General features: G+C 41.2%; 1 protein-coding gene across 7 annotated transcripts in view; it reads right to left on the reverse strand.

The window, feature by feature from the left end:
- LOC136856852 (afadin- and alpha-actinin-binding protein A) overlaps nucleotides 1–16,118 on the reverse strand; it is a 195,056-nt gene that overhangs the window by 105,975 nt on the left and 72,963 nt on the right. For all 7 annotated transcript variants that reach the window (XM_067135046.2, XM_067135041.2, XM_067135043.2 and 4 more), the window contains one exon: nucleotides 5,434–5,587. In XM_067135046.2, coding sequence (XP_066991147.2) covers nucleotides 5,434–5,587 — 154 coding nt within the window. The remainder of the gene's footprint in view (nucleotides 1–5,433; nucleotides 5,588–16,118) is intronic.

Consider the following 16,118-nt stretch of genomic DNA (forward strand, 5'->3'; position numbering starts at 1 on the left):
CAGCTAGGCAACCATCCTCTATATAAATCTAATCGGAGAGAAAAAATTGAAGGGATCCAACACTTCGAAAACTGAAGGTATTGGCCAAAGAAAGACAAGGGCCATGAAGGACATGAAAACGAAAGACTCCCTAGGCCTTGAGTGCACTAATATCATCGGGATTAGAAAAGAACAAGAGCTTGTCCACAGGAGGTCGGATGGGATAGATGGAAGTGAGGAGTCTGGCACAAGTAAATGGAAGCAATGCCAGGACTCAGCTTAGGGCCCCATGGTTACCAACCCACACTCCAAAGTTCAGAGCCCCTGGGGCCCTATTTAGTCACCCCTTACGACAGGCAGGGGATACCGTGGGTGTTGTTCTACCGCCTCCACCCACAGGGAGAGCTCATTGCGCACTCTGTCATGCAGTGACTTCCGCCAACCATTGCAACATCTGCATCTCTGTGACATGAATTCACTGGTCATGATTTTTCTGCCTTGCCCAACATTCGGAGCCGTACAAGAGGGCTGGTCGGGCAGTTGTTTTGTACACTTTGCCCTTTAATTTTACTGGTATCTGCTTATCACACAGAACACCAGTAAGAAACTGCCATTTCATACAACTAACATTGAACCGGTGCTTCATACCTGCATCGTTATTACCATTAGTTGTTATGACTTATCCAGGATATTTAAACTTGTCTGTCATTATCAGTGGTTCTCCAGCGAGGAAGACAGAGTCGAGGGGACCCGGCTGCCCGGGCTGTGTAAGGACTGTACTATGCATGATGTTACAAAAAGAAGTGTAAGACAATATTCAAAATTATTTAGACAAGAATATGTTTTATGGCTGGGGGTATTCCAAAAATTTGCATAACACGACAAAAAGCGAGACGGAAGTGACGTCGCATGAGTTGTTACCAGGCTTTGGTCACCAAAGGTGCTGCAGCTGTGGATTTGTATAAATAGTGTGTACTGAAATAGAAAGTGTACCGTCAACGATGTCATATTAGTCGTTACCGTAGACCTTGGTCGTCAAACATGCTCTGTGAAATGATGCAAATAAATAATTCATTATCAATATTTGAGTTTCATTTATTGAAAGTCATATTCATGATCATTACCTTTTCCTAAAAGAAAAAGTTCCTTTTTTTTTTTTTTTCAATACGTTTCTATTTACAGTACAACAGCACAGAAGCAAGCTCACTGTGAGTTTTACCACTTGTATTATCCTCTCTATCCAAAGAGCTGTTACCTAATTTGTCATCTGAATCAATGAGATGATGAACAGCTTCATCATCCAAACGAGCACGCTTAGCAGTACGGAAGAAAATGCCGTGAATGTTGCAGCGCAGTATGGTGCAGCAAGTCTGGAATCCATCAACATCCCAAGGGAATCATAGAACTACACTCAGCAACAAAAAGAGATGAGATAATACGTCCTGCCCAGCAGATAACAGTTTTTGAAGACTATTTTTTTTGCTATTTGTTTTACGTCGCACCGACACAGATATGTCTTACGGCGACGATGGGATAGGAAAGGCCTAGGAATTGGAAGGAAGCGGCCGTGGCCTTAAGTAAGGTACAGCCCCGGCATTTGCCTGGTGTGAAAATGGGAAACCACGGAAAACCATCTTCAGGGCTGCCGACAGTGGGGCTCGAACCCACAATCTCCCGATTACTGGATACTGGCCGCACTTAAGCGGCTGCAGCTATCGAGCTCGGTTTTTTTGAAGACTAGAAGAGTTAACTCGTCATTACCTGATTGAGTAAAAACTATTGGTAGACAAATTAACTCTTCACACCCGGTTAAGAGGTCAATGGTGACTTAAGAGGGGAACCCGCCAAGTGTAACAACCCTATTTGCCAGAAACTTTGCTTGGCGAAAGAGCTGTTGTTTCGGCTTACCCATAGACATTCAACAGTTTCCGAGAAAATGACGGTCTAAGTTTCCAACATGCTTTAAGTGCCCATTAGCATGTAGCAAGTTCAACTGACATGGTGGCACATTGGCTTTTGCGCCCTGTTACAAATCCCGATGAATTGTGGGTTTTTTTTTCCTTTTTTCCCGTTTATTTACCATTTTCCATTGACAATTACTACACAAATCGTTTTGTTCAATGCATTTTGAAATATTATTGTCCTCGTCTATTAATGTTCTGCCTGGTAAATGAATATTAAAACATCAATCATTCTACACTCATTGCACAACAAAGGGATATCATGATTAGGCACGAAACAATAAAAATCTATGCACTGATTCATAATCAACTTCAAGCACCAGTTTTTGGAAAAGTGATCCGTTATGCAGGGTCTGTCGCAAACTTATTGCCAACACGTGAAATCTTCAGTAATGTTAACAACGTTTCTTTCCAGAGTGACGTTCTCATTCAGAAACTGCCTTTGTGCAATACTTGTGGTGTGCAAAATTTCTGTTTCGAATGCTTTTATGATTGGTATCATCCAAGGGATTGCACCAAATCTCCCTGATGCGTTAATATAAGAATGAACTTACAAAACAAAGTAATCCCTGAAAATCTATATATATAAAATAAGAGTTTTGTCTGTACATTGCTCAGAATTGGAAAAGAATGGTATTTCTGTATTGATCATGTCCACAGTAACAAGAAAATGCAGTTTTTACTTTTCCGTAATTTCTGTCTGTGTCTGTCTGTCTGTCTGTCTGTCTGTCTGTCTGTCTGTCTGTCTGTCTGTCTGTCTGTCTGTCTGTCTGTCTGTCTGTCTGTCTGTATGTATGTATGTATGTATGTATGTATGTACACGCATCCCTAGAAAACGGCTGAAGAGAATTTAATAAAAATCGGTATGTAGAGTCGGGGAGTGAGCCGCTACAATCTAGGCTATAAATTATTTTATTCACGGTGAGTGAAATGGTAGTTGAGGGGAAGGCCTAAAATTCAATCCTCAAATATTTATATTATTAGTGGTCATATCGATACATACTAAATAACTAAAGTTATATAGAATTAAATTTCTGATCATTTACGTCTTATGCATTGTTACCGTACCGGCTATGATAACAGAGATATTCATGAATTTGGATTTTTGTTGCTAAGTCCATATCAACGCCGAGCCCCGACAAAATGGGTAAACAGAATTTAATGAAAATCCGTATATAGAACCGGGAATAAGAAACTACATTTTAAGCTATAAACAATTTTATTCACCCTGGGTAAAATGATAGTTATGGGGAAGGCACCTAAAATTCAATTTTTAAACACCTGTGCTCTTGGTCCTATGGAAAAGTACTACATAACAAAAGTTATAAAGAATATAATTTCCGATCATTTATGTTTTATTCAGTTTTACCGTATCGACTATGATAAGAGTGGTATTTCAGAACCAGAAGACAATAATGTGAGGGCCTACAATATCGAAAGCGCATAACATAGATCAACAATAACATTACACTGACCATTGTTTGTTGTAATGTTCTTTGTCTCTTATGGTTCATACATTTTCTGATACTGCTGATACGTAACACATTGGTTCATCATAGTATTCGATACCTACTCTGACGCACTGTTTTGAAAGAGCAGTGTGCGCACTTAAGTCAGAGACTCAGTTAGTAGTAGTAGGAGTAGTAGTATGAACTGGTCTGGAATTGCAATTAAGCCCTATTCCAAATTATACTACCACAATCCACTAAATAACTCAAAATTCAACCCTGAAAGAGCCGTTTCTTAGGAAAAGCTTCTTTCTCTTCACTTTCATTAAATCTACATTATTTTTATTCCAAATTAGCAGCGAAGATGTGGTTTCTTCTCTGGCTTGGAGGAAAAATTGCGTCCACGTCAGATAGTTCTTTCCCCCGCCAGTGTAGTGAATTGAGATTTTCCGACTCATCGGGTACTCCCAGAAAATAGGTAAGTAAACGGGCATAGTTTTTGCCCCGGGACTATTCACTATTTGACTCCCCCCCACCCCCGTAAAAAGGAAGAAGATTGTTCACGGATCATGGATGTCTGCGTCTTGGTTATTCCAGCTCTGCAGCATTGGACTGTTAGTTCGGCAGCATACTACTGTTCGTTAAAAGTGAGAAAATGTGTGATTTTTCATTTGATCTAGTATTTCATATGAAGGCATTGCTTTTAATCGCGCCATTCCTACTGACGTCATTGTAATGACGCATGTTCATTTCAGTTGGGAAAACCAGTAAGAGAATCTTTCTGAGAATCTATAAAGGCAGGCGGAGAGTGAGTGTCTGCCATTACAATGAAAACTCCCCAACCAGATTGTGACTGACGGTAGGCAAGCTGGCCTACCATTACAATGAAAATTACCCAACCCAGTCTTCATATGAGAAAAGACATTGGTGACTTGCCCGTCGTGCTTCTAGGGCAACGTTAAGAGCTATGCAACTTAATACAATCTTGCTCACAACGTTTACACTACCTAACCTAGAATTCTGTATAAAATTTAGAATTCCGTAGCGAAGCACGAGTACATCAGCTAGTATAATATAAAATAAATACATAAGACATATTGTGAAACCCAGTTGTAATTTTACAATCAACATAATACCCTTGTATTCACTAACTTGATAAGAAACATTCATGTACATGTCTATGGACAAAAATAGATACCCGAAACAAAAGAAAAAATCTTGGGATTTGAACACAGGGATCAAAAGTGTGAAGCCACGCCGATAGGCACTGTGCCACCGTGTCAGATGAATTATGCTCTAAAAGGCACATAACGCATGTCAAGAACTTCTAGTCATTTTCTCGGAAATGCCCAAATGTCTACGGATAAGCCGAACAATTGTGTTTGCTTATTTTCACCCCACTTTCGTTAAGCGAAGTTTCTGGAAAATCGGGTGGGTTCCCCTTGTTAGTTGGGATAATAATTGTAAGAGGGGGCATCGCATTCGATAATACGATGGCTGTTTTCAGATAACATCTTTCGGTGGTGATCAGATTGGAGAAAACTGTTTTATGCTAATTTTCCAAGTGTAAGGTCAAGTTTATAATGTTATTAGATTCAGAAGAAAAATCTCAGCTTCTACAAATTTATTTTGTCAGTGAAGATGAAAAAGAAGCGAATGATATTGTTCTAACTATCCCAGCGTTAAACAGGAGTTAGTTTAAATTAAAACAATCGTGGGTGAAGCCATGAGGGATAGTGCTAGCCTAACTATGTGATCCTAAAGATAACTTCATTCAGCACACAGAAAAGCAGTCCTTGCAATGTGGGGAGAATTCAAGGAAACAGACAGCCTATACTAAGAAGCTGAAATTTTTCAACTGCAACATCTACAGGCCACACTCTGGAATCAGATACCACATCAGATGATGCTTGTTGTTTAAAGGGACCTAACATCTAGGTCATCAGCAGAAGTTACGTAAGCAAAGAGTGAAACCACAATAATTTATGATGAACAGGATGCTATTTACTGCCACAGTGTTTATGAGGACTCTTCTGAATACTCACCATGAGGCCATTGTAACCATCGACAACTAATGCCAGGTCAGAAGTCAGCCGATACAATATGCCAGCTAAGGTAAGATTTTCCTTTACCAAATTTTCATTGTTGCTTTCGAACTTGTTGATCACTCTTTTATATGCATCTTCTTTAGCTTCATTCCTATAAAATACAAACAGAAAAGTTGTAACAAAACCAAAATACCAACCGACATGAATATCAATTTATACGTCTGTAAATTTTTAAGTTTTGAGACCTTGATATGTTCATTTCAGCAATTCACAACCCTTTTCATCCCCTTAGCAACGGAATATCCAAAAACCCTCCCTTAGTGAGCACCTACACTATAGCTATTACGAGGGCAAATCAAAAAGTAAGTTACACTTCCAAGTATGGCCATTCATGAAACCACCTATACATAGGCAACATGGCCATGAAAACATACAATGCAAGTTCACTTGTCCACTTGGTCCCGAAGAGACTGTAAACATTTCTCGGAACGGTTAACCAACTTTTCGATTCCAGATGCATAGAACTCTCCTCCAGCGCTATGTAACCACCTGTAGAGAGCAGCTTTCACCTGCTCATCATTTCGGAATTGTTGTCCACCGAGATCCTCTTTCAACTTACCAAAAACATGATAATCGCATGACGCTAAGTCTGGACTACATGGATGATGTTGCCATACCTCCCACTTGAATCGCTGCAACAGTTCGCACGTTTGGTGAGCCGCCCAAGGTGTAATGTTACTGTGCAACAAAATCACACCGGTGCTCAATTATCCCTACCGCTTTTCTGTAATTGCCTTACACAATCGGCTCGACGATTGACAATACAAAGCCGACTTGATTGTCGTGCCTTTTGGCATAAATTCCACGTGTACCACACCCTCTATGTCAAAGAACACTGTCGCCATTACCTTTCCTGCTGAAGGTTGGACCTTGGCCTTCCTTCGTGGTGGTGATGGGGTGTGCACCCATTCCATCGAGGATCTCTGTTTCGTTGGTGAAGTGGTGGACCCACATTTCATCCCCTGTGATGATTAGCAGCAGAAACTTGTTGCCCTCCACAGAATACCATTGAAAATATGCTAGTGACGTTTGGAAACATTGTCCCTTGTGAACATCGGTGAGCAGACATGGGACCCGTTTTTTAACACAGTTTACGAAATTCAAGGTGTTGGTGAACAATGGAGAACACACTGCCATATGAAATGTTTAGCATGCTGGCAATTTCCTGCACTGTTATGCGCCTATTCTCTCTAATGATCCCATCCACACAGTCAACATTTGCAATGGTACTGGATGTTGCGGGCCTGCCTTCGTGATACACGTCCGGGAGATCCGTGCGTCCAGCGTTAAATTGCTTACACCACTTTACAATCCCTGGGCGAGAAATTGCATGCTCACCATATACAGCAGTGATTTCATGATGAATGTCCGTGCAATTGAGCCGTTTAGCCCATAGAAATCTGATCGTTGCACGCACCTCCAATTTGGAATGAACATCCAGTTGACGCTGACGCGCCATTGAGCCTAGCCCGCTCTGCACATACAACACGACAGGATACCACACCAAACTTCCTATCGGATGTGTCAGCATTTACTGTAGCTTGCTCCGCATTGGCCACGGTCACGACACACAGAGTGCTCTCGCGGCGAGCTAGTGTAACTTACTTTTTGAAGTGTCCTTGTACATTAATGAAAATGCAAACTGGGTTTGAATCCCACTGGGAGCAGCCCTGTATATGGTTTTCCATGGTTTCCCATTTACACACCAGGCAAATGCTGGGGCTGTACCTTAATTAAGCCGTGGCTGCTTCCTTCCCACTCCTAGCCCTTTCCCATCCCATCGTCGCCATAAAACCTGTGTTGGTGCGATGTAAAGCCAATTAGAAAAAAAAAAAAAAAAAAAAAGCAAACTACTCAACTGAGACTGCACTGGGAAGGGAAGACCTGCCAAATGTGTTAATTACCATCCAATCGGACTTTGAGCTTACAGGGAAGGTCTTTGAATGCATTATCAATAAATGAAGGATCCAGGGAAAAAATCGACTGTCATTTTTTCCAGGGAATAGAGAAAACTAATTTTTAATTATACAACATAATAATCAGTAAGCACTTTTCATACGAAGTAATTCATTCAAAAAAGATTAATCTTGAAGGCTCAGGTGTCATAAACCAAATGAAATGGTGTTTTAAATGCGGCATATTAGTGATATCAAACATTGCCAAAAGTTCCATCCCAGCAGCAAAACTCTGAAGGCAAATAAACCCGACTCCCCTTGGGGATTTTCTTACCTGTTCTATCGGGCACGTCCCTGGTGGCGGATAGGGGGGCCCTCCGTATTAGTCTGGCGGATCTGAGGGAAATAAAATACCCTCTCGCGAACCAAAAACAGGTATTGCCAGAAAACATCTTGAGGCACTGTGATTGTTACTAGCCCAAGCCAAGGCTTGGAAGTGGAAGCCTCGCCCACACATGCTAGAGAGGCATCTATGGTTCCTGCACATGGGTGATACGGTGGTTCAGGTTAAGTGGTGTTGGTGACTGAGGTGACTGTTCACTGCAGGGTGCTGTAACCAACACATCACTTTGCTCTACGTAGCCTGGACGAGCCGCAGGTTGGGAATGGGGCGAACCCAACCTAGGGGGAGAATCATGTCTGTAAACTCAGACATAGGAATGCCAAGTGGAAACCATGTGAGTAGGCCTACTGAAGGGGGAACAAACCTGGCTAGATTCGGGCCAGGGGCGGACCGCTGTATGGAAGACTGAGAGGTGTGGATTCTGCTACGGAGAGCCTGAGTTGCGGGAGGACGATGTCTGGCTGTATGCCTCATCACGGATGGTGAGAACGACGCTCAGGACACTATGACTGATTAAAACATGGATTCTCAAAAAGAACCCCTTTTCAAAAACTCAGACATCAAGGGAAGCCATGGAAGCTCCAGCAGAGCAGATCCAGGAGCAAGCCCAAGATGGAAAAATGGAGACAGAAGTCAGAGGGACGTTGTCAGAGGGATAGCCTCTCGCCGATCCCTGTTCCTTGGCTTCTTCTCCTTCCAAGTTCCAGCCGCTATTTTAGCTTCTTTCCTCGCTCTTTTCCTTTCCTTGTAGTATGCGCTGTTGCAAGGTGGTCTGTCGATATATAATCTGTTGATTTTCGATGCAGAAATCTTCAGTTCTGTCTCTACGGACATTCCTGATTTGCTTGTGGTAGCAGCCTGCTCTACTGGAGCTTCTATTGCCATTTCTTTATTTGTTTTGGCTCACAAGCTTGGACTTGGGCAGATCAAATTTCAAGTAATTAAGGTAAAAACAAAACCTAGCATTGGCAAGGATGGTGCTGTAAGTTCTTCAGGCCAACCGTCAATATAAAAAGGCAGCTGTTGCCAATTTCGTCAGAAAGTTCAAGTCCGAAGCTATTGACGTAGCTCTTATACAAGAGCCATGGGTAGTTATGGGCAGAGTAGCAGGACTGACGGAATCTGGAGGTAAGCTAATGTATGATACTACTGTACATCAAATATGCCTGGAACATGTTTATTTGTGAGCAGAAAATTAAAATGTCTTCTGTTACAGGAACATTGTTCAAGGGATTTAGTAGCAGCCGAGATAAAACTTGGAAATTGGGAAGGTCCCATAGAAATAACAATAGGCTCTGCGTACCTTCCATAGAACTCAACGGATCCGCCTCCATCGGAAGACGTTGAAGAATTGATTTGCAGAGCAAAGAGGAAAAGTGAACACCTAGCACTCAGAGCAGATGCAAATGCACATCACACTGCATGGGGCAGTACCAACTGCAATGCAAGGATGAGGCTTTACTAGAGTTTTTTATTAGATCAGACTTGATAAATCTAAACCTAGGAAATATACCGACAGTCATAAATAAGAATCGTCAAGAGGTAGTAGATATCACATTGAGCACCATGCATATGTCAAACTTCATTAAGGATTGGAAGGTGCTGGAGGAATCATTCTTGGCAGACCACCAGCATATCCAATTTGTGATAGATGCGAGGCAATGTGATATTGAATTGTACCGAGATCCTTAAAGAACGAACTGGTATGGATATACAGAAGTTCTAGGGCAGGCTGTACAAAAGATTCAAACGAATGTAAGGGGACGGAGGGAATTGGATGAAGCCATTTTAGCCTCATACCATGACAACTGTCCCCTCAGAGAAAAGAAAGGTGGTGTAATAACAATCTAGCCAAAATGAAGAAAGAGGTTAGAACATTGTATAAAATATCATCAAGAGATGGCACGTGGGATGTACAGTATATCATAGAAAAATCACTGAGTATAACCTAGAGATACAAAGAGCTAAAAGAACTCTTGGGGACTATTTTGCGAGAAAGTGGAATCAAACACTGAAGCAGCAAGGCTCCAAAAGGTTCTTAAAAAGGTAGATATAAATCAAGTGGGAATGCTGGAAAAAACCCATGGAACATACACTCAGACGGGAAAGGAGATGCTGGAGGAGTTGCTAGCTTGTCATTTTCCTGGGGCTGAGGAAGTAGAAGGGGAAGATATGGTTGAAACAGAGGCCAGACCATGAAGAGCAGATTGGAACTGTGCCAACCGATCAATTAAGCCTAACCATGTGAGGTGGGCAATTAACACATTCCAGCTCATAAAGGCTCTGTGGCCAGATGAGATACTCCCAATACTCATGCAGGAAGGACGGGAGATAATCATCAAGGCCCTGACAGACCTTTTTAGAGCAAGTCTAGCTCTGGGGTACGTGCCGAAGTGGTATTTATACCAAAGCCTGGAAGGGCAAATTATGCCCAAGCCAGAGCCTATAGACCATTATGCTTAAACCCCTTCATGCTAAAAGCAATGGAGAAGATAATGGATAAATACATCCGGAAAACGGTGCAACTGAACTCAACCTTACATGAAAATCAGTTTGCGTACAGACCTGGTAGATCCACTGAGACAGCACTACATCATTTGGTTTGCAAACTAGAGGAAAGCCTAGAATACAAAGAAATAGCTCTGGCAGCATTTTTAGACACAGATGGAGCCTTCAGTAACACAATCTACATCTCAATGATTAAAGTTGTTGAAGAGAGTAGGGTGAGCAAGACTGTCGTAAAATGGATTAGATCCATGTTAGACGGGAGGAAAATAAAGGCAACTCTGATGAGATGCTAACGGTTAGAGCCACCCTAGGTTGTGTGCAAGGAGAAGTCCTTTCTCCTCTGCTGTGGAACCTTGTGGTGAACAAAATCATTGTCATGCTCAATGAACAGGGATTTTATACACAAGGATATGCAGATGATCTAGTTATTGTGGTAAGAGGTAAGGTGATGAGTGTCATCCAGGACCTCATGCAAAGGTCATTTAACCTTCTGGAGAACTGGTGTCGGGAAGAACAACTCACAGTCAACCTGAGCAAGATAACATTGGTCCCTTTCACAAGAAGGAAGAAATTAGAGGGGACGAGAACACTGAAGCTCTTTGGGCAAGAAATCTATATGGAAGAACAAGTGTTACACTTAGGCATAATATTAGACAAAAAGTTAACCTGGAATCTTCACATAGAAACATAACCCGAGCTAAGAATCTATTGTATGCATGCAAGAGGGCAGTCGGGACAAAATGGGGTCTAAAGCCAGCAATGGTAATGTGGATATACACAATAAACATTAGACCACTGATGACCTATCCAGCAAATCATTTGGTGGGAGAAAGTAAGTCAAGGAAGTGTCAGTAGCAAACTAAATAACCTTCAGAGAATGGAACGTATAGCCATAACTGGGGCAATGAAAACTACACCGGCAGAAGCCTTGAATACCCTACTAGATCTCCCTCCATTAAGTAACTTTATAGAGGGGCAGGATAGAATGAACTCATATAGATTGGAGCAAAATGTATGCTGGAAGGCTCAAAGGCCCAATCTTGGACGCTGTAAAATAAACAGAGTAATAACAGGGGAAGTTTTACACATGCCAGCTGATCATATGATTCCAAAGTATATCTTTGAGAAACCATTTGAGACCCAGATAACAAAAAAGGAAGACTGGGACATTAACAGATGGAAAACTCGTAGGGAAGATATTGTGTGGTGGACAGATGGCTCAAGGACTGAGATGAGAACAGGAGGAGGGATCAACAGCAAAAGACCTGAGAGATCAATCCAAATGAGTCTAGGCAGACACACTACAGTTTTCCAAGCTGAAGTGATAGCCATCATTACATGCCTTGAAGAAAACCTGAAAATGAACTACAAAGATAAGAATATTTTCATATTTACAGATAGCCAAGCAGCCAATAAAGCACTTGAAGCTGTCCGGATTACATACAAAATTGTTTGGTATTGTCATACACTTCTCCTGAAGCTCTCAGAGTACAATGTTGTTAATATGGGTAATTGGACATGCAGGCATAGAAGGTAATGAAACAGCAGAAACTGGCAAGAAAAGGGTCAGAAACACCTTTTGTGGGCCCAGAACCAGTATGTGGCATCTCTTATAGACAAGCCCGACTATAGATAGGTAAATGGGTGCAAAAGAAACAAATGGATAACTGGTAAAATGCTCCAGTGTGCAGGCTTGCAAAAGAACTAATAAAGAGCCCAAATAAGAAGCATACTAAGGAACTGCTGGAACTCAGCAGAGAAAATATAAGATGGGTAGTAGGATTGCTGATTGAACACTGCCATCTTAAAAAAGAACCTACATAAAATTGGAGTAATAAGAGACAATGTATGTACGAAATATGCCTTTGCTGGCAGGACCTAGTGTTTACAGTGCACTATGTCTTCTGGTATAGGCTAGAGCATTTTTGTTACTTTCACATTTCTCTGTCTTATCGTTGGCTTTGACAAAATGAAAGTGACTGAGGTATGAGCGATGCTAGTAATTCCACTCCTTATGCAGCCAGTCCCTGCTATGAATGGTGTAAAAATGTTTCTCATAGGGTCGGTTGGTGTATGCATTTCAGTGGGCTTGGCAGACCGATATGTAATAGTAACTCTGGCTCGGTGAGGAAAGCAATGGGAAACTACCTCACTCATTTCCCTAGTACGCCTCTTCAGTGATGCCTAGGCCATCTATGACAGCTGATGGCAGAGCTGCGTTAGCGCTGACTGACTGAACATACATACATGTAGGAAATGTAACAATGCGGAAGAATCAGCTGAACACATACTCTTTGAATGTGAGGTGCTGGGAAGAATCAGAATCTCCACACTGGGACTACCTGGTGAAGAGAGAAGAAACATCCAAGAAGACCCTATAAGGAGGACCTGCAACTTTATGAAGGGAGCATGTATAACTACGTGGGGACGAAGGAAAACGCATGGTAGCAAAAGATCTTCGAGATCGACGCTAAAAGGAACTTTTAGAGACCCCAGGAATAAAGGGAAAAGAAGAAGAAACCCATGACTGGTTTGTTTACTTTTTTTTTTCCTGCTTCACACCTCTAAACCAGGGGTGATCAACAAATGGCCAGCAAAGGCATTTTACTGTATGTGGCTCCCTGGACGAGGTTTGGTAATGGGCTTAAGTTTTAGTGTATGATTTTCATAGAGACCAAAAAACAAGTGAACAAGAACTTTCTTTTAATTTACAGGGAAAGGAGATCAGCTTGCTGCATTCCACTGGGGATTACATCTAGCTATCTTGGAACATCTACAGGAAATAGCCAGTTTACACCTTGAAATTGTTTTAGGAGGTTGATTTTGATTAACTGTGAACAAACATTCCTTCTAACTACTGATATTTAAAGGCATCTGAATATTTAGTTTGTTTGTGAAAATGTCCCTTTCTAAACGTAGAGAAGCAGGCGGTGAGTGCAATGTTTTAAGAAAAATTGACATTATTATTTTTGTATAGAGAATAGTGGAAAAGTGACAAATTTGATATGTACAGCAAATATTTCAGTTTTTAATGAAGAAATCAGTCATCACTATGACATCAAGCACAAATCAGTATAAAATAAATACGATAGAGTATTATGGAAGGAAAGATTTAAAAGTTAATGTACTCATTGTTCAAAAGCAAATGTTCATGAAATATATCGAGGAAAATATAGTTGCAGTTCGCGCTAGTTATGACAGTTGCAAATTTATTAGCCACAATAGGGAAACCCTTTACTGATAGGAAGTTTGTGAAGATTTGTATTATTTCCAAAATGAAAGAAATGTGTTGCAAAAAAGAACAATTGATAAATTCTGTCAGCTTATTGCGGAGCACAATGTTCACAATGTTTAGAACAGAAGAACATGGGGCTAATCTGTGAATCACAACTGCGTGAAAAATCAAATCATTCAAATGCTTTTCACTGGCTTTGAATGAATACAGAACAACTTTTAATTTTTATTTGTGGTAGGGACTAAGCAAGGGAAATTACTGAGGAACAGGTATCTTTACAAAGCATCTATGGAATTACAACAGACAAGAATTTGTTTCAACAACCGAGTGAAACATCGAAGGATCTCAATTTAGGATGGAATGGACTGACATCTATAGTATAACAACAGATGGAGCAAGGAATATGACTGGTACAAAAACTGGTTTAATAAGAATAAGAACACTGGTCGACAAAATTTGAACTTATTTTTGTTACAAGGAAAACAATAGGTGTTTCTGACTTTTTTGTGCTGATTTCAAATCTTTTAACAGAACTTTTCCATCACCCAGGGTTTTCGAGTTATAACATAAAAACAATTTTTGGTGCCTATACACTATAGTAAACTTTCTTCAGCTTATCCCAGTTATTTCTGGGGTCCTTGGAGCCACTGAGGATCATTTTGGTTTTGGCCGGGAATTTAAGATCGGATGCCCTTCCTGACGTCACGCGATTCTTGAGATGAAAATCTCAACCCACAATCGAACCTCAGTCTTCCGGGTGGGAAGCCAGCAGCTAAGCCACTGAGCTAATCATCCACATGAGAAGTATTTACTAGGTAATTAAAATGTACCTAAATGAACAACCCAATTGGTATTACTTTGAATCCAGGACGTGTAAATACAACATTGTGGTAACTTGACACAATGAACAAAACTGTTGTAAGTAAACGACAGAGATATGGAAGTTGTGATCCGAACGAACCAAATGGCAGTAGCAGGTCAGGTTATATGGACAAACCAAAAGGCAGTACTATTCCTTATTCCTTTTCTCTAGACATTGATTTTTCGTTCCAAATATAGTGGAACGTCGAGTCTCAGTGTTTCTGGGGACCAACGGCAAAAACCGTAAGATACGGGAAAACTGAAAATCCAGGAACGAATTAAAACCATCAATAATTTGGCTAAACATCTCATTAAATAAATGCGCATAATTATAATATAAAAAACACCCCTAAAATAAACCAAACTACAGCCTTAAAGGGTCTCGGGCTACCAAGCGACCGCTGCTCAGCCCGAAGGTCTGCACAAATTACAAGTCGACACATGGTCAGTGTGACAAATTCTCTTGACTGTTATCCCTGGCTCTCTAGATCGGGACTGCCACCTCACCAATAGATAGCGCCTCAACTTACAGTTTGAAAAACAGTTAGTCGCCACAAGATTGAATGTTACAGTGCCCAGCTTTCATCCGAAGCCATATCATATCAACCTGGGAGAGGTGCCGACACGGGGTATGGGCCCATCTTGTTCCGACTAAGATACAGATAAACTGCCTCCCTTGGGACTGTCATCATTGGGAGATGCCGAGAGGCTGGACTCAAATTCCCAATCCATCCTTGGGCAGGACCGTGCTACTTGGTCTTTGGCTGTCATCAACCTTGGCTTCAGCCCTCAATTTATCGGGAGGATGGTATTTCAGGGTAACCAAGGGGTCCGAGCAACCCCATCCAAACATCGGCAACGGTGGCCACACTTGCCGTCAACTCTGGGCAGTACAGCCCGCACTTGGGCTACTTCGGCAACGCTATCTGAACTACTCTGCTTCAATAATTCGAAACAAACAAACAAAACAAAAATGGACTCTCAGCCAACATATACTCCAACTTCTATCAGTAAACAGAAACTCCAACTTCTATATGTTTTCTCAAAATTACTGTATCTTAAGATTTCAAGCTGTAACCCATTGTACAACCTTAGGGGGTAGAGGTCTGTACTGGGGGAACACCTTCTCCGGCCAGTTAAACTGCGCGACTTCTCTAAGGCTATCTATGTAAACAAACTTGAACTGGTGTATTACAAGATACTTTGGTCTCCAACTGTTAGATATCTCTATCATCGGTTTAATTGCTCCCTGAAGCGGAATCAACTATAATTAATTCATAAAGGAATGTTTATTTTTGCAGTTGGCAGACCTTAGGTTTTGAAGATTGTTTTGTTTATGTATCAAAATTCCCAACACTTCAGCTGGTTCCTCCTTCAATCGTAATCAACTTATCAGAAACTGGTAAATATTTTCTATAGTCAGTTAAAACTGGGAGGTTTGTAGGAATCCAGCCTATCAGTAAAGAGTTCTGGAAGCTTCCCCTTAAAAATACTATACAAGCTGGGTGCTTTACGGCCATATTGTCTGAACTGCTCCAGTGTGAGGAGGGTGAATTGACGTGAACCAGGAGGCACCTACGTGAGGAAGGCCCAGTGACTCACGGTAATGGCAGAATTTTCATAGACATGTGATAGTTCAAAGAGATAATTTGAGGGGAAGGTTTCAACCTTTTTTTTAAATGTAAATTTCTAAATTTGGTGATTTAAATGTACAATTTTC

The sequence above is a fragment of the Anabrus simplex genome, chromosome 1 (assembly GCF_040414725.1).
Source record: "Anabrus simplex isolate iqAnaSimp1 chromosome 1, ASM4041472v1, whole genome shotgun sequence".
In the NCBI taxonomy this organism is placed as follows: Eukaryota; Metazoa; Arthropoda; class Insecta; order Orthoptera; family Tettigoniidae; genus Anabrus; species Anabrus simplex.